General features: G+C 40.4%; 1 protein-coding gene across 1 annotated transcript in view; it reads right to left on the reverse strand.

Moving 5' to 3' along the window:
• LOC124285929 (dolichyl-diphosphooligosaccharide--protein glycosyltransferase subunit 2-like) overlaps positions 1 to 27,791 on the reverse strand; it is an 88,855-nt gene that overhangs the window by 46,499 nt on the left and 14,565 nt on the right. The window contains exons 2-7 of the mRNA XM_046722205.1: positions 27,254 to 27,447; positions 26,843 to 26,938; positions 13,014 to 13,122; positions 8,909 to 8,972; positions 7,911 to 8,025; positions 7,278 to 7,367 (exon numbers count right to left, since the gene is read on the reverse strand). Of these exons, the coding sequence (XP_046578161.1) occupies positions 7,278 to 7,367; positions 7,911 to 8,025; positions 8,909 to 8,972; positions 13,014 to 13,122; positions 26,843 to 26,938; positions 27,254 to 27,447 (668 nt within the window). The remainder of the gene's footprint in view (positions 1 to 7,277; positions 7,368 to 7,910; positions 8,026 to 8,908; positions 8,973 to 13,013; positions 13,123 to 26,842; positions 26,939 to 27,253; positions 27,448 to 27,791) is intronic.

A 27,791-nucleotide genomic window follows, 5' to 3' on the forward strand; every position in this document is an offset into this window, starting at 1 on the left:
TTGGAAAATCTTGTGCAGTCGTTGATTTCTTCATCAACACTCGGCCTTGTCCGTAACCTCCCGAAGTTACACGAGTGACCACGTGTATAGAGGGCTGAATGGTAAACGCGAGAAAGATTTCGCCGCGTAATACAGATGTAGGTAGACTGACTCCCTGGCTGCTGTGACTGTTCCTTCATTCCATACTTGCTTAACGCTGTTACTTGTAGACTGTATTCATCGGTCTCAATGAAGCGCCGTAAAATACCCCCTTTGTGTTGAATACACAAAGGTTTTTGTAGAGTTGATACTTGCAACTTCAGTGTAAGTTCTACAACGGGAGTCGTTGATGATCTTGCAGTTCACATCAATCTCTGAAGCCTTCATGAAGGGTTCCATGTGAAGTAGCGGGAATTCCCTGGCTTGGACGTCGGGGATATGTTGACTGTGGAACTTCATAGCCTTACCAAGGCAGCGCTGAAATTCTCCAGTATTATCTATCAAGACGTTAGCTCTGAACCGCGACGAAGATCTGCACGCAGGTGAATGATCTGTATATGGACATGAGTCCCTCCTGGATTCTTAAGAAACATCTTTAACCTTCGTGAAAGTGTAGGTTCTCAGCGCCAAGAAGTGTTTTTGTGCAGTTAATCCCGCTACCATCTTCTGATGTAGAAATATCTTTTTGAAGATCCTGTATCCTTTTCTGGAGATCAGTCTGAAGATCTGCCTGAAGATCTGCATGACGATCTGTGCGTAGGTGATGAATCCGGATAAGAGAACCCCTCTTAACCCTTGAGATGTATCCCTCTGTCTTCGCGCAGGCGAAGATTTCTTCCTTCGCGTAGGCTCACAACGAAGATCCAGGTCTGAGGGTGAAGTGGGATGTTCCGAATCTGTCGGATGTCTGAAGGATGTCTATTTTACTCTTTAGAATGATCTTCCGGTACATCTAAGTCTGTTCAAGTGCATGATCCTTCACGCCGGTTTCTTCCCGTAGGCTTCTTCCTTCACGCAGGCTTCCACTCTGCCTGTATGTAGACGTGCGTGGAGACCTTTCATGGAGATCCATGCATTCGTGAATGCTTTCGTGGAGATCTGCGTGGAGATGTAGACGTTTGCGAATGCCTTTATGAGTACCTGCGTGCAGGGCGAACGGCTCTGACAAGGGTTTGAGTCTTGAGATTAATCTGTGTGCCTTCACGAAGGTGTAGATTCTCTTCTCCGTGATGAAGAGCTCCTGCGTGCAGGTTCCTGATGACTGTTTCAGCATCTGAGATGGAGGAAGATCTGCATAGGTTCGGCGAACGTCTCCGTCTTAAAGGTTCGTCGAATGTCCTCTTCTTGAAGGTTTGCTGAACGTCTTCTCCTTGAAGGTTTGCCGAACGTCTTCTCCTTCTTGAAGGTTCGCCGAAGGTATCTGATGTAGGCTCCACGTAGGTAGAGCTGCCAGATCTTCGTACAGGCTTGTACATTCGCGCAGGTTGTTGACTTCAATGGGACGTGATGTGCAGACAGGATGTCCTTCCCGCAGGTTCGTCGTTGATGGAGCCTTCGTCGCAGTCCTCTCCTGCGCGAACCGTTGTTCCATCAGGTCCAACATCTGCTGGGTGAACTGCTGCATAAAGGTGCCCGGGTTGAAGTTCTGCGTTGACTGCTGCTGCAGAGATGACGCATCTGAGAGGGACGAGGTTTCCTCCACGGGTCGCTGCACCTCTCTGGAACCCGATGCCTGCGTCGATAGGTCGTCTGGCGTAGAGATGACTACTGACGTCACGGTAGAAGATGCCCTCGTCTTCTTCTTAGTCATGACCTCAGGGATGAGGATGGGAGGCTCATCGTAGACATCTACTTCCTCAGGAGTGACTATCACAGCTGAGAAGGACCACGTCTTCTGTGTTGCCCCATGTGGAGACTTCGATGAAGTCTTAGCTGCAAATGTCTTCTTCCTCTGGGAAGATGATGCCCTAGTCTTCTTAGACTGCAATGAGGAATTATGTAGATGACCTCTTCCTCACGACAGCAACATCCTCCGCAGACGACCCCGGGAATACTCTGGAATGGTGGATCTGCGCAGACACCAACTGACAGTCCTCCGCAGGGTCAGCTGGTTTAAACATGTCTTACAAATGTTGTCTGTCTAAACAGATAAGGAAATAATTGTTAATTTCAAAATCAGACAGGTGTAAACACAACTGACAGCGAAAGCTGGAAGAGCACGCAGGCGTGCAATTAGGACACAGTACGTGTGGATCAGCAGCAGACAATCTGTACCTGCAATGAATGCAAGATTTCATCAATTGTAAACAATCTGAACAATCACGTAAAAACGTGAATAAACAGACAAAATTGACTAATTATTTCAAACCATATTGTTGGTAAATGCTTCCTAAAGCCTTATACAGCTAATTTAGTAACACAGCCTAAATTAGAAAAGGATATATAGTTTGGCATGAAATGCATGTGGACCCGGTTTTTGGTAAATATCTCTTCATCCAATGACCCAATCGATCTCAAACTGTGCAAGTGGATGTTTTGTCAGACAACCTAATCACATTGTAAATCACCGATTTTATGCATTTGTATTAAAGATTCTGTCTATGTAACTGTCAACAAAATAAACAGCAGAAAGCCGACTGCTTGCAGAGGGAGGGAGCCAATGACCTGTAACAGCGGCAGTGTTGGGTCATAAAGGTCAACGTTCGTCAATGTAGGTCAGCTATGCACGTGACAGGTATGAAGAGGTGTCACAGGTTGTGAATAGGGTAAGGTGGGTGCCAACTGTTAACCATCATACGGAGTTTGTTTCTCTGAGTTGTTCAACATTAACCACAAAACCCATTAGTGAGAATTATTCTGTAGGTTAAAATCTTTAAATTTGTAATGTTAATGTCATATTTTGTTTATGCAGTACCTAAGTGGAAATGCATTTAAAGAACACAGAAAGTATATTTACACTAAATCATTAATCGGACCACCTATGGTTAGAACTCAACAACTGTTAAAGCCTCGTTCCCTCGGACACAAGCACACACAATCATGCACACTCATTGAAGAAAAGATAGAATGAAGACAAAAGTGTTATGTTTTGATGTCATTCACATTCCAAATTAAGCAATGCATTTCTAATTTTTAAGCTTTAAGCATATAGGTAGTTAATATTTATATTTGCATGATAATTTTATGTGAAATGAGTGTTTCATGTTACACTATAAGTCGTTGGAATTAATCAGTGCTGTCATTGTTAAAAGAAGTTATATTTCTTTGAGCATATCTGGCTGGATACTATTATTATCTGTAAATATACTGAAAGGCAAAAGAAATGTCGTAATATTGGAAATGACATTTAAGTATCAATGGAACATTTGCACCTATTTTTTAAAAATAATACGCCCTTGAAATGCAGTACCGACTGTCATCAGAGAAGATAACCCCTCTCCATTGTCCCCCACGACAGTTTTGCCGCTGTTGTGTCCACTTGGATACGTTCCCGGCGGTGACGTTGGGTGAATATGGGTCTCCTGGCAGGACATCGACAAAACAGGTTCCTGGATTGGAGACGTCGCCGAATGGTAGGTCACTGACTGGTCGCTGGTGGTTTCCTATGGTCACCCAAGCTGTTTCTCTGGCCCTTGCGAATAGGTCTTGCACGCGTGTTGATGGACGATATGATGGTCCTGGCGGCGTGTTGTTACACAGGGTTGACCACTACGGGACGGCCGTCATCAGTGCTGCTGGTGGCGTTGTATCGCGACTCTAAGACGTTCTATCGTTCAATGCGCTGCAACTGAAGTCATTAGCAATGACTCGAGCATGTTGACCAGCGTGCAGACGTCCAATAGCTTGTTGTGGTTGATATCTCGTTAACCTACTCATAGCTGCTGTGTTCAGAAAACAAGTGAACGATTGCCATTCAAGCCGGCAATTTATGCCTGAATGCATTTATGATGCACGTGCATCTCAATTTCAATGTTGTATTTGTGGGAACTTTTCCCTCTCCAAAAAAAACAAAAATTTCTAACTTCAATCTCAAACAATACTTTATTGGGCAATGCAGGCTATACGACCACGATTCATGTTTCCTCAAACTTGACTTCTGGTGTATATTTTTAAAAGTAGGTTCAAATACTCCATTGATACTCAAATGTCATTTCTAATATTACGTTTCTTTTGCCTTTCAGTATATAATAACAGAATTAAACTTCATCAAGTACACTCCATTCTTCCACAGAGGAAACATCAGTGTCCAGACGAATGACAACTGGATTAACTGTTTGCTCCTTCAAGCCATCTTTGAGCCAGTACTCTTTCTCCACCTTCTTGACATGTTCAACACATGCATGCCAGCGTGCAATGTCAATGTCACATATAGCAGTGTTGACAATGTGCTTGACATCATTCAACTTCAATGATCGATTTTTCCGGGCCACTGTACTTTTAAGGTCTCCCCAGATTTAAGTTCGATTGGGTTGAGATCACAGTGGTACGGTGGTAATCTCAAGACCTTATGGCCGTGTTGGCGTAGCATGTTGTCAATGTTATATGTGGGTGGAGGTTTGTTAGGTTTAATCAAAGACTACAACTGGGGTTTAGTGGCCTTAATTGAAAATTGTATATTGTTATGTGTTAGCCATTGCTGCATATCTGACTTCTTTGTATTGGAAGATTGGCACCTATTGTTTGGATCTCGAACACTGTGATAGGGAGCATTGTCCATGACAACAAGACTTTTGTAAGGCAGAGTTGGCAACAATTGTTCCTCAACATACTGTGTGAAAACCGTTGAGTTCATTTCTGTATGATAGTCCCTACCATCTGTGCTCTTTGACCGAAATACCAGATCACACCCAGGTAGGAATCCACGGTGGGAACCAGCATGAAGAACGATTAAACGTTCACCTTTGCCTGTTGGTATTTTCCTACCATCACTGCGATCAGTGGGTAGCCACTGTCTGGCAGCAGTATGGTTTGCATTGACCCAGGTCTCCTCCAGATATATAGGTTCGAACCCATCCTCTCTTGCCTGCTTAATTTCTCTCAGATAGTTACACCTTATTTTCTGGTTTGTTACCTTCTTGTACTTGTATCCAAATTTGAGCAGTAGTCTGCTTAGCATAAACCTAGCAACATTAATATCGTGATCCTCTGCAAGGATGTGTTTTAACTTTCTTGTGGACAGGTGTTCATTTCTAGCAAATAGCCGGCGAATGACATCTCTGATGACCCTGATGTCAAAAGAATCTAACTTTGGATGCCTACCTTTTTGTACAAGGTTTTGTTTATTGGTTGTTGGTTTATTTTTCACAATTTTTAGCACGACGTTCTTTTTCATGCCAAGAGCAAAAGTTGTATGTTTCATGTAATTCGACACCTTATAAATCGGTTTGCTACGTTTGCTCTCTTTTTAAAAAAAATTCAACACATTTCTAATTAAACGTTTAGCATCATCTGAATAAGCTTTCATGATGACAGCTAGCAGTAGTCAATGTGAATGATCCAAACGGTCTATCACTGTGCAGTGCACAGGTAACTATCATGAACTGCACGTGCATTGACCTTTATGACCCAACACTGCCGCTGTTACAGGTCATTGGCTCCCTCCCTCTGCAAGCAATCGGCTTTCTGCTGTTTATTTTGTTGACAGTTACATAGACAAATTCTTTAATACAAATGCATAAAATTGGTGATTTACAATGTGATTAGGTTGTCTGACAAAACATTCACTTGCACAGTTTGAGATCGATTGGGTCATTGGATGAAGAGATATTTACCAAAAACCGGGTCCACATGCATTTCATGCCAAACTATAGTGCCGTATAGGGGACCCAGGCGCTCTCACAACCGTCCACTCGGGCGAAAAAGGAGAGAGTGAGGAGCGTGGGTAACAGGTGGCGCCGTTTCCCGCCAAAACCCTAGGAAGGGAGATAACACCTGGTGAGTGATTTTATGTCAGCTTTTTGAAGGGAGCTTCAAAAGGGGGATTCAAGTGTTCCACTAACATTCGGAAGAAAAGGGAGACAAGCAATAAGCATGAGTCAGGATAAGGAAAAATGGGTATTTTGCCATTTTCCATTAATTATAAAAATGTAATAAAGTTTTAAAATTGGTTTACGAGTTTATTATTTATATTTGATCTGTAATATGAGAAACAATAAGAAATACTGCAATTTGCCAAGTTCATGTGCTGAAATACAACCTCTCAACATACCTCGATCATCTTATTTATTTTGTGTGTACGCATGCAAGATCAAATTTATTGAGTATTTACACCAAAAAAAGAAGCTTACTTGTATGCAATAGACTCAATCGTAATTTAGTTTTCTCATAAATATTTGCATAATTTAAGCAGATACACAGCTTTATCTGTACTACTACTGTAATTCTGGCTACAAATGGCTTGCAAAAAAGAAAACTGTATGATCTTTATATCCCCCGAAAACCAAAACCCCAAGAAACAGTTTGGTTAAGTTCAATCTGGCCATTCTGTGTCCTGTAAGACATTCAAATGAAAGAGTAGTTTAAGCATCACCAGGAAAACTGAGCCACTTTCAAGAAAACCTTCAATTCATTCCCCATGATAATGGACACAAATGAAATATTTAAATATGATATTAATGTGGTTATTCTGTACAACATGATTTAGTTGGTTTAGATGTTTGTTTATGTTCCCTGAGCCATGGGCCCCGAGGGACCAGTGAACAACATATTTATCTCACCTAACACCTTAATGTTAATTTTGAATTGTTTGAAGTATGGGTACAAATCTTTTTTGTGGCCATCGCTAGATTTTGCTGACAAGAAAAACAGATTTAGAGTTATCTCCCTTCCATCGATATGCATTTGCAAGACATCGGTAATTTCCGGACATCGTACGTGATTCAATGTTATTCGAGATAAAGAATTACTACCACGAAGTACCAAATGAGTTGCCATTGACAGCGGGGTACATTGAAATGTTACTCGCTTGTAAGCGGGGTACACTGAAAATAATAGAAGAGCGCTCAGCCAATCAGAAAGTGACAGTTATGTGTGAGGTAAGATAATATGTTATGTGGGGCGTTTTCACTTAACAATCTGCATTTGGGCGAGATAAAGAACTTCCCCCGAAAATGCTTTCTGTACACATATCCTATTGTTTACCTGATCTGGACAGTTTCAGTTGTGATTAAGATGGAATCAGAAATAATTCTATGAATTACTTATCCAATTTACTATTGTATCCTAAAATCATGGCAAACATCACAAAAGAATGATATCATCACTGAACAGCAATTGTGGGAAACAAAGTTTAGTCTTACCTGGGAAATAGTTGGGGCCTTGTTGGCTTTCTGGGCAAGTTTGTATGCCCCATCAACAACTAGTGAGCTGACAAACAATCCACCTTCAAACTGCAAGCAAAAAACTACACTCAAGATTTCACCACGCTGATTAGAACAACTGTACACATACATTTGACATTTTGCAACAAATAACAAAATAAGACAATTGTCACATTTTTTACCAGTTCGCGTTATGGGGACAATGGTTTTCCTTGTGAAATACTGTTGTAATTGTATTACATTGTTTCAGACGAAGTAACAGTTACCTTGCATTGCTGTCTATAAAGCTAACCAGCATAATATTATTACATTTAACTCTGCTTTATCAAGTTTTGTGCATAAATTATACAATCACCCAGCTCACATCCTGCAGGTGTGTATTCCTTTGACTGGAATGTTTATCAATCTTCATCAGTTTTGTCTACTATGATTTAGAGAACTGTTTTAGACATTTGTAGATACATGTCAAATTTAATCATAACAATTGACTATTTATTCAGTTCATTGAGAAAAGCCATTGCGTAAATATTCATACAGTTTGCACATCAGATTAATATCTTAACCATGTTAACATTAAGTCATTCCTCAACACAATGGCATGCAACTGCTCACCTGGAGATACTTTTCATCTACTTCATCAGCTTGTGCAACAACATCTTCAATGCTGTCAAAGAATTTGCTCACGTCACCTGACAAGTCAGAGGCAACCAGGAATGCATAGCCATGGCTGTAAATGAAATTAGAAGTCCTTAGAGCATTTGAAGCACCCATAGAGAATCTCACCCAAGTGTCTTCTGATATCAATTATATCAACACGAGTTGATAAAGTTACAAATATCCGAGGCTTGCCGAGGATATTTTTACTTTTATCAACGAAAGTGTTGATATATTTGATATCAGAAGACACGAGGGTGAGATTCTATTTATCATCCAAAATCACTCTTCATTAATTTTCAATGAAAAATGTACATGTCTGAACATGGTACTGCCATTAGACTTGCAGTGCATCGATGTCATAGTATTGTGACGTCATCAAGTACATGACGTCATAGCATTGTCACGGCATTGTACAAAATCTACTGTCAAAACAATATCTCCTAGGAGATATCGTTTGATCTCACACAAGCGATATCTCCTGTGGAACACAGTTTTGGATGATAAATAAGCTTACTGTCGAACACAGAATACATTTACTTTTTGACTGGGGGTTTTAAGCGAGCAAATATTCCATGTTTCCCAAAAGTCTGAAAATCAGTAAATTCATGGTCACTTGACCATAATTGTAAAGTATTATTATTGTATGATTACACATAGCTGAGGAGGAGGGAGGGAGGAGAAAAAGGGAGGGAAACAAAGAAAAAGAAAAAAAAGGGACAAAAGATGATTTTTATAGAGGAGCATGTAAATGTGAATGATCCCCCTTCCCCCCCCCACCAAATTTGTGTACTAAGTGACCCTCCTGCATGTCATGTACAAAATCAATACCCCCCCAATAAATTTTAAGTGTAATATTAAAATATTTTTATGTACGAAATTGCTGACGGGTACAAAATTGCTGACCCTCAGCCATAAATTATGAATGGTCCCTTAACACGCAATAATCAACTTACCTCAAGGGAGAATCATCTTTCTTCAATGATTCCAGTAATGACTTGCTGACCTTAGCATTGTCAACTGAAAGCAGACATGAAACAAGATTAACATAAAGATGCATCTACACACTGTAAACATTTTCCCCCAAATTTGAAACTATAAATTGTACATTTATTCTATCTCTTGAAGTGCACTTCTTTCTACAGAGTAGAAATGAACTGCAATTGTTTTTAGTTTCTCTAAACAGCCTGCTTGAAAACACCACTGCTCCAGTTGTTGGTATAAGGTCATCATTAGAAGCTCCCACAGTTCATGAAACCTGCCCAGGCTGATCATCAGGTGACTGGAGCTACCCATATTCTGTATAGCTGGGTTGGTCGAGTGGGAATCCATCATGTGACAAAGGATAATTTTAAAAATGTGAAAAATTCATTAATAAATTTCTATCTCATTAAGTGCACTTATCCCACAGTTGGACAGTGGGTTTCAGATAACCCTCGTCAAAGTTCACAAGAGGGCTGGCTGGACTTCTCAGACCCTAAGTATCAGTTGCAGGTGCACTTGCTTCACGTAAACCTATTAACGATACTCAACTGCCAGTTACAACTTACATGATTTCTTGCCATATCTTACATCAACAGACAAATGGCAGAGCCAAGAGACTGGAGTACTGCCTTACCCGATTTCCAACAGACCCCAGAATCCAAATACCTTGCAATCTTCAATCCCAGACAGCTTGTGTTTGTTTTTTTTAAACTGTCTACAAGACCCACAACATTCAGGTGGAAGGACGACCAGTGAATGATAGTCAATGATCACATAAAAGGTACGCTTCGATTGTTCCCTCGTGAAAAGGCTGAAAAGCTCTTGCCATTGATGCAGAATTCTCTCCTGAGATAACTGCAATGGACATAGACGTTGGATCTTCACCCATACGTGTGTCGAAGACAGCCCTGATAAATTGAATTCATTGGGTCAGAATGAGCCCTTATTTTTATATGCTGATAATCCATCTGAGGACTTGGGGGGTGAATTGTTGTTGCTGAAGAATGTGATGATCCCCCTGCACCTGTATACAACTGTTGATGTGGGCATGGAATATGATCCCTCAGCAATGGAAATACTGTGTGATGGGCTTGTGGGTAAATGGCCATGGGGCTGCAGAAATGCCATAGAGAGGACATTCCACTGGTCATGGATCAATTCCCTGAAAGACAAACTGTAGGTATTTGCAATGGTCTGGAAAGAATGGAACAAGAATGTATGCATCGTGCAGATCAAGACTGATCATGAAGTCTCCCAAATTCAGGATCAGGCATGGAAGCACCACAGAGATCATAATGAAAGGTGGAAGGGTTTGTTGGTATCTGCCATTGAATATCTTTATGTCGACTATCAGGTACAGTTTGCCCGAATGTTTCTTCAGTATCGAATAGAGGCCGGGCATACAGGGCGAGGGACATCGTGACTATTGCTAATTGCTCCAATAACCTAAGGTGGTTTAAGGAGATACCCTTGTTGTGGAGGATCGACTGCAATCCTAACTGTGGCAGTTATATCCTTGCAGGAGCATGGTGGTGACAAAGGGTGGTTGTCCAGATGGTCCAATCTCACATACACCAAGCATTCCATCAACATCTGAGTAAGATCAGTGTAGAAGGTCGCAGTTGTGTGATTGTATCAGTCAGTCATTGGAGGGAGGGATCAACCAACCTAGCTAAAGCGCTACGCTCCGGTTCTCATATTCTTGTCGCTACTGGCTCCATGGTGGAAAGGATGAGATTAATAGCAGTCAACGTCTTCCTGTATCCAGATGAAACAATTCATAATTATCAACCGTCAGGGGCGAATTGTTGCACTTTGGACAGTGATGGAAGGCAATGTGATGATGGTAGCAAGCCCATGGATGCGAGTGCTTTCAAAGGAAAGCAACCAATGATGGATAGACTGTGATAGTCCAAATATCAGAGTCTTTATCTGCCGATGACACTCCTCGATAGTCGCAGTTTACGTTATATCCATGGTGTCCTGCTTGACTGTATTGATTTTTCCAACACAAGGTAAAAATATTTCGATGTTAAAACGTTGAAGGTTCTGTTTAATGTTAATTGCCATTTCATTATTGAATTTTGAAAAGAGATAGAGTTAACTGAAAAATTTTGATTGATATGTTTTGTAGATAGATGTAATTTTATGATTGGTAGTTTAAATTACTAATTTTTAAATAATATCTCTGCGATACACTATTTGTTTTACTGTCCTTCGTTGACAAGTGTTTTATAATATACCAATAATCATTATTAATCTATACCTTGAAATAGTCACGCTATAGCTGAAATACTGCCGATTGACATATATCCATGGCAACATAAACATGTCGACACTGTCAATACAAAAATCGATGGTACAGATATCATCTGAGAGAAGACATATAGTGTTGGGAATCGGTTGTGATTTCATCATCGATCATCAGTTACAATCGGATTGGCCCAACCGATCAATCATCAGTTAATAATCGGTTAAATTAAATCACAAGAATAACCTCTAAATAATAAATATATTTCACAAGATCAAGACTTCTAAAGGTAAGCAAGTACAGTTCAGAGACAGATGGTTGAACATGTAGAGGTACACAAAAGAAAAGAAAAAGAATGTTCTTTTATGGTTTATTATTTACCATCAACAGCATCAATTACTAACTATTCAACAAACAACAGACCTTGTCAGATGTCATAAAAACAAACATGACTCAATGCTGGTGACGGACTAGAAAAGTGAATCAAACCAACCTAGAGGAATGAACCCGCCACTCAAACTTTTGCATCTGGGCACTACTATTACTGTTTTTTTAGATACTTAAATATAGGCGTTATTCATCGAGGGAAAAACACAAGAAGTGACTGTATGCTCGCTTTACCTCAAAGATCAAGTTTTACTTATTTAAACTCAATAAAGTCATTATAACCATAGATAAGCTGAATTTTGAAGACCAAAAAAAGCACTCTGTGGAAGGGGGGTCTGCTTATCTAAAGGTAACACTTTCATCAAACTTTTTTTTCTGGACATCATATTGTTACACATGAACGAAGAAGTATAAAGAGAAGACAACTTTATCATTTCGCACAAATGTAAAGACAAAACGACTTTGTCAGTGAAGTCGTCAAATCTGCAATTATACATCACTAGACAAGATTATTTACCTTTTCAGTTCTAATTTGCTTTTGCTAGGCATTGGATTATATGCAGGGATTAAGATTAAAGTATGTACGAACTCAAGAGATGGAACATGGGAGCGTGTTGAAGGACAATCAGTCAGTTCTTGATAGCAATAGAACCATTGTTTGAAACCCTCTGTTGTTAGGACGGTTCAGAGTTAGCCCCACGAAACTGGAAGGTTTGGTCGAGGGGGAAATCGATGAATGAGAGACATGTGGCATAAACTGATAAACAGGCTTTCTTAGGAGAGCACTTGTTCTTTTTACAAGCTGAAATCTACGTTTAGGAGTCTATCCTTTATCCTTATTGATCAGGCTTTCCTTACAAATGCTGATGCAGGAGGATCTAAGGCAGATGTTTTCTCACAATTAGAGCAATCTTCTTGTGGCTGTGTCCTCCAAGCCTATGATGGTGAGCTTTACAATTCTCTTCCAAGACACGAAAAACAACTCAAGTCCTAGATCTTTTATTATATAACAAAAACGATTAAATCAATCTAAACTGAAGCACTCCTGTGCAACAAGACCGAAAATGAGTGCAGCTGTCAGTCACATGATCAGCCTGTCCAGGTCGTATCTAGGTGCATCTAATGACGACTAACATCAGCAACTGGAGCGTGTGAAGTGAGCAGGGGAGGAAACATATTTGTTTACTGATAATACTGACTGTACCAAGCACTGTCATCCCATTGGTTAATTGAAACAAACGTATAAAAGATGATATGAAGCTAAATTCATGGCCACAGTTCAACCTGAAATGTTTAATCTTAAATAGACATGATACTTGAAGTTGGAAGAACATGAAACTTGTAAAGGTAACCTTTTCATTGATTGTAATGACATTTCAGGGGTTATTGTTAAAGCATATTGCAACTCTTCTAATTGTCTTCATTTCATAGTAACCTACCTTTCAAATCAAGGTTTTTTAGGGCAAAAAATGCATAGAAGATATCAACTACTGCAGCATCCTCCTTTATGGAATCCTGCAAGAGCTGCTGTACATTGCTGACACCAAGCTGAAAATAACAGTAAGTTCTAATACAGTATGAACAGTGTTAAAGGTCACATGCAACCAAAAAATCAAACATAATTAAAACACAATTATCACTTATTCATGACATATAATATACCTTGCTGATTATGAAAAAACATATAAACAAAATTATAATCGCAAATCAAAAGTGCAATATTTAGGTCTTCAGAGCCCGGTAAAGGCAGATAACCCAAAACTTCAAAATCTTTGAACCCCAATATCTCCAAAACTAGAAGAGTTAAACTGACCAAATTTTCACCCAAAGTAGACATCATCATCCTTTATGGATTCAACGCATAAAGTAAGTTGGGCAGCAGAAATTTTTTTCCACAATTTTGGAAAAAATGGATTTTTTGCCGATTTTCACGTTATGACGGTGCCTGTGTTTAACAATCTTCTTCTCCTGAACAGCAAATAGTAGAATAGTGTTCTATATATCGTTTTAAAGCCCAGACTCCGGACTACTTAGTTTGTTCAGGGCATGTCGATATCTTGAATAGTGTCGGAGATTTTGCCCTTGGAAGTTGGTCAATTTTGTCAAACGCATTTTTATAGGGTTCACACAACTCTGCGAAAACACAATGGATTTCATTTTTCAAGGTACCAAACTGTAGATAATGAAATGTGGAACATTTCGGCTTCACATTATTGTTATGTAAAAGTCAATAATTACGCCACAATTACGCCACAAACAGGGAGGGACATAAGGATTTTCGCATTTTGTCAGTTGTGAGATAACTGAAGGAAGCGACAGTAAAATCTAGCAACAATCGCCACTTCCTGGTTTTCCAATGCCAAAAGAAATAGTTCCCCTTATAACAGGCTGTAGCTCTTTTGTTCTTAGGTCTACAGTCAAAACAATTAGTGTTCTGGCTTCAACACTTCAAACACCCGTAACTCCGAGAGTTAAAATTGACGCTCCAGCTGGCATCCAAAGAAGCAGTACAAATAAAGGCAGCCACGGGGAGTGTATGGAGATGTCTGAAGACCGTCAGTATTGCCTATGAGGCAATCCTAGTAATATTATTTGTACGTTTTTTGTACCAGCTCTCCTGACTTAACCACTGGGTCGATTTTCATGAAACTTTCAGGGATGATAGCCTGTATGCTGAAATTGATACAGAGTCAAAAAAAATCTTGACTTCCGGCTTCCGGTAAGGGCAGATAACCCAAAACGTGAAAATCTTTGAACCCAAATATCTCTAAAACTAGAAGAGTTAAGTGACCAAATTTTCACTAGATGTAGACATCATCATCCTCTATTAATTAGGCGCATAAAATAAGCGGGCGGCAGAATACATTTTCCGCAATTTTGGAAAAACTGATTTTTTTGCCGATTTTCACATTTTGACGGTGACTGTTTAAAAATCTTCTCCTCCTGAAAGGCAAATAGTACAATCGTGTTTGATATATCATTGTAAAGCCCACACTCTGGACTAGCTAAATAGCCCAAGGCATGTCAATATCTTGAATGGTTTTGGAGTTATCGCCCTTGGAAGTTGGTGATTGTTTCGAAGATGCATTTTCATAGGGTTCACAAAAAATGTCACAACTCTGCGAAAACTCAATGGATTTCATTTTCCAAAGTACCAATCTGTAGATAATTGAATGGGAAACATTTTTTGTTTCACATTATGGTTATGCAAAATGTAATTTTCTGAGTAAAATTGATATTTTATACTTATCCTGACTCATGTATTATTGCTTGTCTCCTTCCTTTCCCGAAAGTTAGTGGAACACTTGTATCTCCTTTTTGAAGCTCCCTTCAATAAAGCAGACGTAAAATCACTACTCACCACGAGTTGTCTCCCTCTCGGTTTTGGCGGGAAAACGGCGCCACCCATCTTCCCACGCTTCACTCTCTCCAAATTGCTAGCCCGACATTTCGATTTACAGGGAAATCCAAAGTGCCTAGCGGGGAGGTTGGGAGGGCTTACCTCATGAGTCAGGATAAGTATAAAATATCAATTTTACTCAGAAAATTACATATTTTTCCTTATCCTGACTCATGTATTATTGCTTGTAGATCTGGTGGTGGGTCAAGCCACTTCTGGATTCCAATTAGTGATTTACGTCTTGCATACCCCCCTATGGGAACTTCCTGGTAGCACTTCGATTTACTGCTAGGCTCTGCTGCTGCTGTAACCCTTTACTTCCAGCTTTCTCTGATGGGGGGACCACAATTGTTAACTCTTGGTCCTTGCTTCTGTTAACATTTTTATGTGGATTTTTGCAACTCCATCTCTTGATGCAAGCATCAAGTGGAGAAGCGACCCTTCTTATGTACGAGTACGTCCTTACAAGTACTGGGTCTTATCACTTATGCTAGTCTGTCTTAGACGTGCATATGGACTCTAAAGCTGTAACTCTCCTGAGTGTTGGCTTTTGCAAGTCATGTGATAAAAGGGCGAGACTGTCTCAGCGCCTCTGTGGAACTGTCAATTGTTGTGCTACAACAAGTGGGCCGAAATGGTGAATGCCAGAGCCGTCTTCAGTGGCGATGTCTCTCAGGTAGTGGTTGGCAAACACCATGTCTGATTTCCAAAAGCAGCCCTCCATTATCCTCGTGATAGAGCAGTTTCCATATAGAGCGAGTGTTGACGTCAGAGCTCTAATTTCATGTGGATTGGAGGCTCTTGGAGGATCAAGTCCTGCTGCTTTGTAGGCCCGTAGAATGACAGTTCTCATCCATATTGATATTGTAGTGCGAGAGATCTCAGTCTGTGTCTCTGCCGATATAGGGATGAAAAGACGCTTGAATTTTCGCCTCCTGGTCCTAGACCTTTGTAGGTAGACTTTCAATGCTCTTACTGGGCACAAGGATAGGTCCTGTGTATCCTATGCCCCAAGGACTGATGATAGTGCTGGGATGTGGAATTGTCTGTCCGGTTGATCTGGCAGTTGATTCTTTGCTATAAAGTCCCATCTCAGTCCCATATGCACGATGTTTCGATTTTCATCAAATCGTGTCCTTTCAAAGTCTGGAGCATGTATTTCCGACCTCCTTGCTGCTGTTGCTAAGGCAATCAGGAACAGAGTTTTCTGTGTCAAGAACTCAAAAGATGTCCTATCTAATGGTTCATAAGCGTCACTGGTGAGATGCCGTAGAACTATGTTGAGGTCCCAAGCCGGGGGTTTAAATCTCAGTTGTTGGTCCTCCAGTTTAAAAGAGCGTAGTAAGGCCAGTAACTCTGGTACCTTAGTCAGTTTTACACTCCGTGATAACTGAGCTCAATGCCACTAGGTATGTTGAGAGTGTTGACCCTTTTAACCGCTTCGTTTGTCTAGGTGACAAAGATAGTCCGCCACTTGAGGGTGTGTCACTTTCATGGCTGTGAAGCCTGTTTTCAAAGCGTAGGTCTCAAAGCTTCGCCACTTGTCGTCCTACAAGTTGCGTGTTGACTTGCGTAAAGCTAGCGTGACCGCTTTAGCTGCCCTGGCGGAATATCCTCTCTCATTCAAGCACGTCTTGATACGGTCCATGTGTGTAGGCGGAACACCTTGGGGCTGCCGTGTGCTTGCTTTGTGTGTGGATGTACTAGCAAGTTCGTCCACTCTGGTAGTTGCAGTTGAGGCGGTCCTAGTTCTTGTATGAGAATGGGGAACCATATTCTCGCTGGCCAATAAGGCGCGATCAAAATCAGTTGCAGGTTCCTCGTCTGCATGATTTTCTGCAACACTTTCGGTATTAGAGCTGGTGGCGGAAGCCAGCGTAAGCGTTTAGTCCTTCCCAAGAGATGCTTAGAGCATCTGTTGCCCATGCTCGTGGATCTGGTATTGGAGAGACGAATGTTACCAGTTGATTGTTGAATCTTGCGGCAAACAAGTCTATTGGTGGCTCCTATCTCTTGTGTATGATCTGTTTGAAGATTTCTGGATGTAGCATCCATTCTGTTGGGGATGGCTGAGTTGGACCGAGATAGTGCGTCTGCTATCACATTCTTGGCTCCTGGAATGTGGCATGCTTTATGTGGATGTTCAGATTGTCTGTTATGCTGAACCGATGAAAGCACAGGTTCAGAAGGTTCGCCGACCTTGTTGACCCTTGTTTGCTTATGTAGAACGCCACTGTGGAGTTGTCCATGTGTACCGTTAGATGAGCATTTTATAGAATGCTGGTCCAGTGGAGTATGGAGTTTATCACTGCTTTCATTTCTAGCATGTTGATATGCAGATCTTTCTCTTGTAACGTCCATTTCCCAGCTGACACTTCGTTGTCGAGGTGTGCTCCCCATCCTTGGAGAGATGCGTCCACATAGAGATGCGTTTTGCACACCGGCTCTGCTAAGTAGGTGCCTCCGCAAACATTTGATCTGAGTCCACCATAGTAGATATGGTTTTAGTCTGTCCGGGAGTCCGAAGAGGTCCAGATGTGCAATTACGAAGACCTGTAGTGGGCGTAGTTTTAATCTCCCTCTGCGCGTCATATCTTGTGCTGACGTGAGGAAACCCAACAGACTCTGCCACTGTCCAAGTGGCCACGGAAAGAGTGGAGCTTGCGATACCATCTGTTGTATCTTTAGCCAACGGTCCTCTGGTACTGTTATGCGGTTTTCTGTTGTGATGAGCCGAATTGCTAGGAACTGCAGGTCCTGTGTAGGCTCTAGTTCCGACTTGAGGACTGAGTAGGCTCTGCCAACTTCGTAGTAATAACGGAGAGAGTAGTGCTTGAGATACAATGGCTTGTATCTAGATCCAACGATCGTGAAACCCTTGCCATGACCGTAAGGGAAACGGCAAGCAATGTCCCACTCTGTGACTGCCATCGTTAGAAGTCTATATAAAGTAGACTGGCTGCCGTCACCAAAAGTCCGTCAAACGTATGTTGCTGCAATTCGCCTGATGAATCGTCTTCAATGCTGACAGGGAAGGTCTCTAACCCCGTGAAGACAGCCGAATCACGCAGTTCCCATCTAAATGGACTGTAATTGAGGCCTTCCTCCCTCGTTGAAAGGTTGTTGTCACTTGTAAACAATTCCCTGACATGTGAACTACGTCCGACTTCTGCGCAGGGCGTTGTCTTCTCATGGACCAATCAAAATGAAGCATTTTGATTCCTTTAGCTTCCCGCGATGTGACGTCACCGGTGTAGCAGAAAAAAGGTCCTTGTATAATCTTGTGCAGTCGTTGATATCTTATCAACACTCGGTCTTGTCCGTAGCCTTCCGGAGTTATACGAGTGACCACGTGTATAGAAGGTTGCATGGTAAACGCGCGAAAAGATTTCGCCGCGTAATACCGATGTAGGTAGGCTGTTTTCCTGGCTGCTGTGACTGTTACTTCAGACCTGAAGATAATGCAGTCGTCCTTTTATACAGATGATCAGCTGAAGTCTACACCTCCTCAGCGCTGCTACTTGCAGACTGTATTCATCGATCTCAATGAAGCGTCGTAAATTACCCTCTTTGTGTTGAAACACACAGGTCCTTGTAGAGTTGATGCTCAACTTTGTTGTAAGTTCTACAAAGGGAGTCCTTGATGATTTTGTAGTTTACATCAATCTCTGGAGCCTTTATGCAGGGTCCCATGTAAAGTAGTGGGAATTCCCAGACTTGAACGTTGGGACTATGTTGACTTTGTAACTTCATAGCCTTAACAAGGCTGCTGCTGAACCACGTCAATGTGAATACCTGAAGATCTGTACGCAAGTGAAGATCTCTATATGGACATGAGTCCCATGACGATCTGCGAGGTGTTGTCGACGCCCTTGAAGATAATTCAGATGACCTCTGCGCAGGTGAGAGATTTTGTTCAGGGTCTGAGTCCCGAGACGTCTCTCTAGACCTTCTAGGTGGTGTAGGTTTCTTTCTCTGTGAAGTGGGTAGCCTGCGTGAAGGTTCTTCATTAGCCTCATCATCTGATGACGATCCCATTGGTTCTGAAGAGCGTGCTGTCCTGCGCGCAGGTTTGCTGACGTCATGTAGCGTAGATCTGCTCTTAGTCCTAGAGCTAGATTCTCTGGTAGGCCTCTCAGATGTATCATCAGTGTGGGGTCCTTCGTGCAGCTCTGGATCCTCTCTGAGGTTGATGACTTGAGCATGAGAGCCGCCTGGCTGTCCATCATGCGAGGCTCTTTCTTGTGCGAAGCGCTTCTCCATCATTTGTTGAGAGAATTGCTGCATAAAGGCCCCGGGGTTGAATGTCTGCGACGATTGTAGAGATGTCGTATCTGAGATGGTAGCGATATGGTCCAGGGATCGCTGTGCCTCGTGGATCTCTGCTGTCAGTGAAGAAGGTAACTCGGACTGCGTAGATAGGGCTGCTGACGTTACCGTTGCTGAGGCCTGGTTCCTTTTCTTATGCTGTATCTCTGGGATGATCAAAAGCGGCTCATCATAAAGGCCTCTCTCTTCCATCGGGACGATTTCGGCCGAAAAGGTCCTCGTAATCTGCGAAGAACTCCCCGTAGAGCTGGTTGAAGTCTTAGGGGTGTAAGGCTTCTTCTGCGTTGAAGATGGCCTCTTCTTCTTCATATGGGTTGAGGAGTTGTCCGATGTAGAAGACCTTTTCTTCGATGTAATGGCGGACATCATCCCACGCCCATCTTCAGAGGATGCCTCCGGCAGGTCACTGGATGAAAGTATGTCGTCTGACAACGATAGACAGCTCTTTAGGGACTCAGCCGGTTTAGCCATGACTTTAGCAAAAGTCATCTGGATTTATCCTTAGCACGCCTAAGTACAGAGAAATAATAATTATTAAATTCAATTTGTGTTAATTGCTAACATAATTTACAGCGAGAGCTGGAAGTACATATTGTTGTGCAACTGGGGCACAATAAATGCGGGTCTGCAGCAGATAACCTAAACCTACAACGAAAAGAGGTTTTCATGAAATGTAAACAAACTGAACAATGACGTAAACCGTGAATAAACAGTCAAATTACGAATGAATTTCAAACCATATTGTAGAAGGATACTCCCTGAAACCTTATAAAGGTAACTTATAGGGAAATAACTAAGTTATCAAAGGATATAGTGCCGTATTGGAGGCACAGGTGCTCTCCCAACCGTCCACTAGGGCGAAGAAGGAGAGAGTGAAGCGTGGGAAGATGGGTGGCGCCGTTTCCCGGCCAAAACCCAGAGGGAGACAACTCGTAGTGAGTAGTGATTTTACGTCTGCTTTATTGAAGGGAGCTTCAAAAAGGAGATACAAGTGTTCCACTAACGTTCGGGAAAGGAAGGAGACAAGCAATAATACATGAGTCAGGATAAGGAAAAATAATCAATTATTACGTCACAATTACGACACAAACACAAACTTTACGATTTTTCACATTTCCGCACGTTTTGACGGTGCCTGTGTATAAAAATCTTCTCCTCCTGAACTGCAAAAATGACCATTGTGCTTGATACATTGTTCTAAAGCACACATTCCGGACTACTTAGATTGCTCAAGGCATGTCAATATTTTCAATAAATTAAGAGTTATTGCCTTTGGAATTTGGTCAATTTTGTCAAAATGCATTTTCATAGGGTTCATAAAAATATCACAGCTCTGCAAAAAAACACAATGGATTTCAATGTCCAAGGTACCAAACTGTAGGTAATTGAATGGGGAACATTTTTGCTTCACGTTATTGTTATGTAAAAGTTAATATTTAGTTAACAATCAGGGCACAAACACGAACATTAGGCCTTTCCGCATTTCGTTAGTGGTGAGATAGCTCAATTCCTTTACTTTGTTTGATTGTGCCTTCCTGTTTGTTTTTCTGCAGTTTGTGAATTTTCTGTTTGTGTCAGCAGCATTGAATCAATGCCAAATTAATCTCAAAAACACTGTAATGGACGCTCCAGCTGGATTCCAAAGAAACAGTACAAGAAAAGGTAGCCACAGGGTGTATATGGGAAGTCTGAAGACCGTCAGTATTGCCCAGGAGGCAAACCTAGTTTGTACTTGGGTTTACTTCCCACGAAACGAAGCACCCGGGATACCGAACCCAGTCAGAGCGGGTGGGTGTGCACTCATGTGTAACGGCTGGTTCATTTGCCGACACCCTCACAGCTCATTGTGTGTGTATATAGAGATGTTGGGTTTGGTAAATACATGCTCATTTTTTGTGTATAACACTTTGCAATCAACAGACATCATAACATGTCATGTGTACAAGTATCACACCTGCCTGTCTGTGTAATTACATAATGTGACAGAGATCGAACTCGGGCCATAAATCAATGTGTTTTGTTTATGGTGTATAGCCTGATAGGTGTTAAGTTCAAATTGCATGTGGTCAGTGATCGAAGTTGTGTATTGAATATTGTCATTAGCAGACAGGCAAGCAGACATATAGGTGCCAATAAAAATGACATATCTATATCACAGTTAGAAATTCTGTCAACGCTAAATAATGACATTGCTTTTGAGTATCGAACTGAGAAAGTGACTCGGTAAGAAGAACATGTGGTGAAATAGACAAATGAAATTATATAAACAGTTAAATCGGTAATCTACTGTCATAACATATAAAAAGCTTGCACCTTTGAAATATCAACAAAAAGATTAGAAAAATAGCTCACATCAAAGCCTTCACCGAGTATTCACGGCCAGCGAAGATTTTTCGTTTTGAAATGTCGAACGCCTCACTGGTTGATGCATAGCTGAGTAGATCTAGATCCTTACAAGGTTCTTTAATGTAACGAGTAGATTATTTACTATTTATTTGTGTACGCAACCAAGATTAGACTACTCCTGCTCATCACCTTATAATCCGGGCATGCATCCTGTTTCAAGCTCCGCGAACCTATTCAGTGCGCATGCGTTAGGAGCGCAGCGCAGCATAGCTGTTGAAACCACTTTTTCCCCCAAGCGCTGGGGGAAAATTAGTGAATCGTTTGAACTCCGATTTCGCGCGGTTTTTATTTCATCGCGTTATTTTTCAATTTTATAAGTTGAATTTGCATTTTTGATCATTTGTTTCGGTAAGTCCATACCAAAAGGTATCAGAATCTGCAAAGTTGTGTTTTACGTTGCATGTGACCTTTAACCCCCTGGATGCCACAGGGACATATATGTCCTTCCCCTCCAACCCTCAATTTGAAGTCGAATAAAAATCAAAATGTCCCACGCACACAAATACACTTCACAGTTTCGAATTCTGCGGGGAAATTTCCTGTTTCTTGATACCATCCACTATTATTTTAGACAAAGCTCAAGTGCTGAAAATGACCTTTCAAAATAGGCTTCATCGAAAATGGCGACATTTTTGACACAGTATGAAATCGCGATTCACAGCGTTATTTGCTGTATGTTTTGAAATGTGAAAATCGGATAATTCCTGGGAGTACTGAATTTCAAAACTAACCTATTCATGATCACTGATATCAGTTTTACATGAAACCGCCATTATAATTCTGAAGCGTTGCCGATGAATCTAGAATCGGTTGGGATGTTTTCGAAAATGCACTTACACTAGCGCCGTGAGAGCTTTCAGCCATATTGGATAGTGTTTACAAAATCACGTTTAAAAAGGCGGTATTGAGACGCCTGTTACATCACGTATATTTCATATTCAGCATCGAAAAATGCATCACTGAATTCCCCATACATTTTAGAATCAAATTGCAACTGGTCTGTGTCACCAATACCAACTGTCTAGATAAAATGAGGCGAAACATATTGGGTGTGAAAAGCGAACGCTGTGCTCGAAAGACTACGCTGGTTCGAAGCGTAAACAAAGACAAATTCGATTTTACACTGCGTAGCATTTTCTGAAATTTTCCAACATTCATCCGTCTATTCATAGCTTGCAATAGCTCAATACCTTTTGAATATGCATGGAAAGAGTATCGTAGCAAGCAATGGGAAATTATAAATAGATACAATGCAATGATTTGATAATTCATTAGAAATTGTCAAAGTTTCCGTGCAGCGTGACGCCATGACTGGCGCAAAATCACGCAGAACGACAACTGTAATATATCAGCATTTCTGGCTTCTTCTCTTACTTACAGTGAAAACGATAGAAACATAACAATACACAGTTAGTCAGAATCATTCTGATTACTTACATCTCATATTTATGTACAAACGATCCCTGAATCAATGGAAGAGTCCTTGCAAAATCCTATCTATCCTTGTCAGCAAAGCCGCCATTTTGTAAGAAATAGGTCATCGGTTATGATGTCATACGTCAACATTGTTGTACATATTAGGCAATTTCTTTGAGGTGAAGGTCGGTTGAACAAGAGTAAACACAATCGCCCAAATCCTTCCGATTACACTGTCAGTATTATAATGTATATTTTGCGGATAGTTCAGATACTTTTTCATGAAACTGACCTCAGTATCTACATTTAGCCTTGTCAAATATCATATCACACTTGCATATAGGGTTTACGGTGTTTTATTCTTTGAAAGGTTTTGATTGTTTGAATAATATGTACATAAGAAATTGACACATTTAGTGCAGTACACCATATTCTAAACCTTTAAGATCAAACTGGCCATAACTGCAATATTACTTTAGTTCCTATGATGTACAATATTCAATGCATTTGAACTAATATTGCAGTTTCACATGAACAGGTTACTGAATGGCGATTTGATTAAACCTTATAAGTAAAACTGATAATATTTAATGAAAATGATTTATGTATGTTATGAAATGTATATGCACACACATTTAAAGGAAATGTCTTGTTCATTGCACATTTTTGTGTCGTTTTATAGAGAAAACAATGATGTAAATTGATTGGCAAGGTGCGCGTTTGTCGGAAACGTTTTATGATTCACTATCATTGTTTTCGATAATATAATCAATTCATATTCGATTTAAAAATATTGTGATGACAGGATATCAAACTATATTTATACGAAAATTGTTTAAAAATGTAAAATGCATGTCATGTCTTAATTTGGACAAATCTTACATCCATATTCTAATATATAGTAATGCATTACTAGTTCCATATATAAAAGCTATCTTTTAGCATCTTCCATTGCATAATTATGAAGAGAAATAGCTGCATAATCATAAATAAAGTAAATTCCTATCCTAAACAAAATATTCAGGTGTTGTGAATTGTTATTTTTCATTTACGTTAAATTGATGCCAAACATGTGCGCGTGTTGCTCATGATAAGATACACAGTCAAACTGTCTAATTGTTGATATATTCAGGACACTATTTAAAATGGAAAAAACAGTCATTTTATGTTTTGTCTAAAGAGTGTTAATTCTGAAAAAGAAGCCGAGACCTTTCACACAATTAATGGAAATTAGGTGAGATATATACTAATCAGAATACCAATGTCGTCACTTTCCGACGTCGCAAAATACATAAAACAAGCAATGACGTCAACTAAAATGTATTATTTTCAGCAATTTCATTACATTTGAAGATATGGCTGGTATTCTGGTAATAACGATGCACAATAAGTCAAAATACATCTACACAAACAGGAGAATATGGGAATCTAAGAACTAACTTATATATCGGATAGGCCCATCCAAATCGCTATTACGTGCTTTCACATGTAGTACGTTGTCATCTTTTCTTATAAATTGTGAAACTACCAAAGCGTATCCGCTCACATTGGGGAACTTTGAATTGGAATAGTTTGGTTCACCGTGAACAATAAATAACGAAAATATAGCGTCAGTATCCACAACAAATTCTCTCCATGTGAACTGAGTTACATTGACCTAGTGTTAAGCATAACTGAGTTATGCCCCTTACCCTTATACGTGTATGGCCTCTCTGTCGTTGTCTGACGTCATAGAAGAAAATCCATTTTTGACATTTGTTGCGAGTCATTTTTAATGTTGAGCGTATAATGTTATGCATAAGCACATAAATCCAATTCATATACACTTATGTCGTCCAGATATCAGGCTGTATTTTCTTCGCTCACTCTTTCCTTAAAGATGCCCAAATAAAAAAATCGTAGCACAGTGCTTTTATCGGTGAGCGATAAAAAGCGGAGAAATTTACTGTTTTTTAACGCATAACAAAAATTTTGACAACATTTAGCAAGGTCTATTTCTCAAACCGCAGAGGTAGTTGCACTTATATTTATACCAACGGATAGCAACTTTAATATTCTACATTTCTGTGTAATTTTATAGCCGTACGTAGATCCAGCACCAAGCAAGCGCAATTCTCGCACAACGTTCACTTTTCAAAGGGTATGAAAATGTGCGCTGAAAAAAATCTCGGCAGCCAGGGGGTTAAGATCATCATGGGTACTCTTTAAGAAGACTTGGATTCTGTTGTACAGGGGTCATGCTTCCTGTCCTTAGGGAACTATGAGGAAGTCACATTTATAGTTAATTCTTCCATGACATTTGGGCATCCATTACTGTGATACATCACTGAGAGCTTTCGATGAGTGACTGTTGCTTATTCAGTATGTCATTGAGAAATGCTACATCATGGCAACTGTACTTTCCTGGCATTACAAGCCTAGAGATGTCCCTGTACCAGGTAAACCAGATACTAATAACATCCAAAGCATAGTATATCACTTGGGTTTGATGCAAGAAGAATCTGGTCATCAAGTGCAAAATGATTGTGGACAGAACAATTAACAAAGTGGCACCTGTTATGACATGGTCCTCATTTAAGCCAAATTTTATCAACAGCTAAGGGTGCTGGGGAGCTATCCTTGAGGACACATGATAGACGTATGGGGCTGCAAAAGTATGCCCTGATTGAAACGGCTAATTTCATGAACAAATGTCATTGAAAGGTAGAGTATTTAAGATCCAGCCTTTGTTAGTTAAAGTGAAAATGGCTGAGCCTGAGGACATGTGGAGGACACTAGAAAGCTTGAAATTCTGTTACCTCGGACAGTGACTTTACATCAATGGTGATGACACACACACACACACACACACACACACACACACACACACACACACACACACACACACACACACACACACACACACACACACACACACACACACACACACACACACACACACACACACACACACACACACACACACACACACACACACACCATCCTTAACATTAAAACGGTTCTTTAAATTAACAATTGCAGAAGAGTTGGAGAAGATTGTTTTAGCTATGTAAACTGGCAAAAAAAGGACTAAATCACCCCTACTCATCTTTAGCTTGCACGGCCATCTATAGATCTACAAAGTATGCGCTATGTGCTCTTTGACCTTGTTGAAATATTGACAAATAATTAAATGGATATCTTAAACTATTGATTGTTTTTCCTTTGGGGTTTGGTTTGGTTAGAAAGAGAGAGAGAGAGAGAGAGAGAGAGATTTTGTCCCTCTGAAGCACTTTTGGGGAATTTGTCCAGGGGATTTTGTCCGGTTACCAATGGTGATAAAGCAAGACATGTCAGTTGAGCATGCGGCATAAGTGGATGAAGCCAGGAATTGTTAACATCATTTATATTTTATTTAGTATTTTCTTACAAAGAAGTTGAGTGTCAACATGTTTTACACTGAAAATGGTGAATCACAGTTCCACTCCTAAACTAAGTGCCATTTTACAGATCCACAGTAACATGCTCTACCATATCTAGATTGAAAACAGAGTCTGCTAAGATTTTCACACTTACGTTGCATCTTGTAACGATTGATTAGTTAAAAGAACATCCAATTTCACATGTATGATGGTTTAACCCATTTATTACAAACTACAAACATTCAATAGATGGCAGAAAAAAATTATGTTTCAAATTCCCATCTTGTGTCCTCTCATCATGGACAATTCATCTTACCTTGCAGCCACTCAGAGCTTTTGCAGCAGTAGATGCATGGAACAGTGACGCCAAGTTGCCAGCATCCACAATTGATGTCAAGGTTTTGCAAGTGTCCTGATTGAAATAACAAAACATGGATTCATAACCACACTATCATCATAGCCTATGATCACTACAAAGTAATTAGACAGGTACCCAGTCATTTATGCATGAACACTGCCACATCATTCCATAATATCTGACCATTAACCCACATTAATGAATACTGCTAACTGAAGACTAAGAATGATGAGGCTTAATGAGTTCACACTTACTATGTTCTTTACAAACAACTGACATGATGTACTATGTTCAATGAAAACAGCAGGATGCATTAAAATAGAAGTATACTTTTGACCAGATCAGAAATCATCAAGTATTGTTGATTACCTGAGCATTGGGAAGAGTTGCATCCAGCAACTTAAGTCCCAAAATGGAGTAATGTGCACTAGCTGCATCTTGGAATGGTTGAGCAGCCTGGAACACAGACTTCAATCTCTGTCTGTCTACTGTGGTGAGGAATGTTGATGGTGTCAGTGCACGACCAACAACTGCCACCGCAAAGAGGATCAATATTGTGAAACCTGTCAATGAAAGAAGTTGCCAACTAAATAAAGATGCGTATAGTAGTATACTTACTTTCCTCAGGCAATGTACATACAGGAAGAGGCAGCTACCATATTTTCTCATATGTATAGAAAAAGCCCATGCATACCAGCAGCAACATTCTAATACCAGGGCTCCAGATAATTTTTCAACATCAGGAGTACGTACTCCTTATTTGTTCAATATAGGAGTACTGGAAAACCTTAAGTGTACATGTAGTGTACTGAATGGAAATTAATGGAGTATCAGTAAGCTTGTGTTTCGTTTCATGTATGCACCACAACATTGATTCTTGTGTAAACAGGTCAATGAACAATAAAAC

Source organism: Haliotis rubra, unplaced genomic scaffold, assembly GCF_003918875.1.
Source record: "Haliotis rubra isolate DU_JTF1 unplaced genomic scaffold, ASM391887v1 Scf370, whole genome shotgun sequence".
Lineage (NCBI taxonomy): Eukaryota > Metazoa > Mollusca > Gastropoda > Lepetellida > Haliotidae > Haliotis > Haliotis rubra.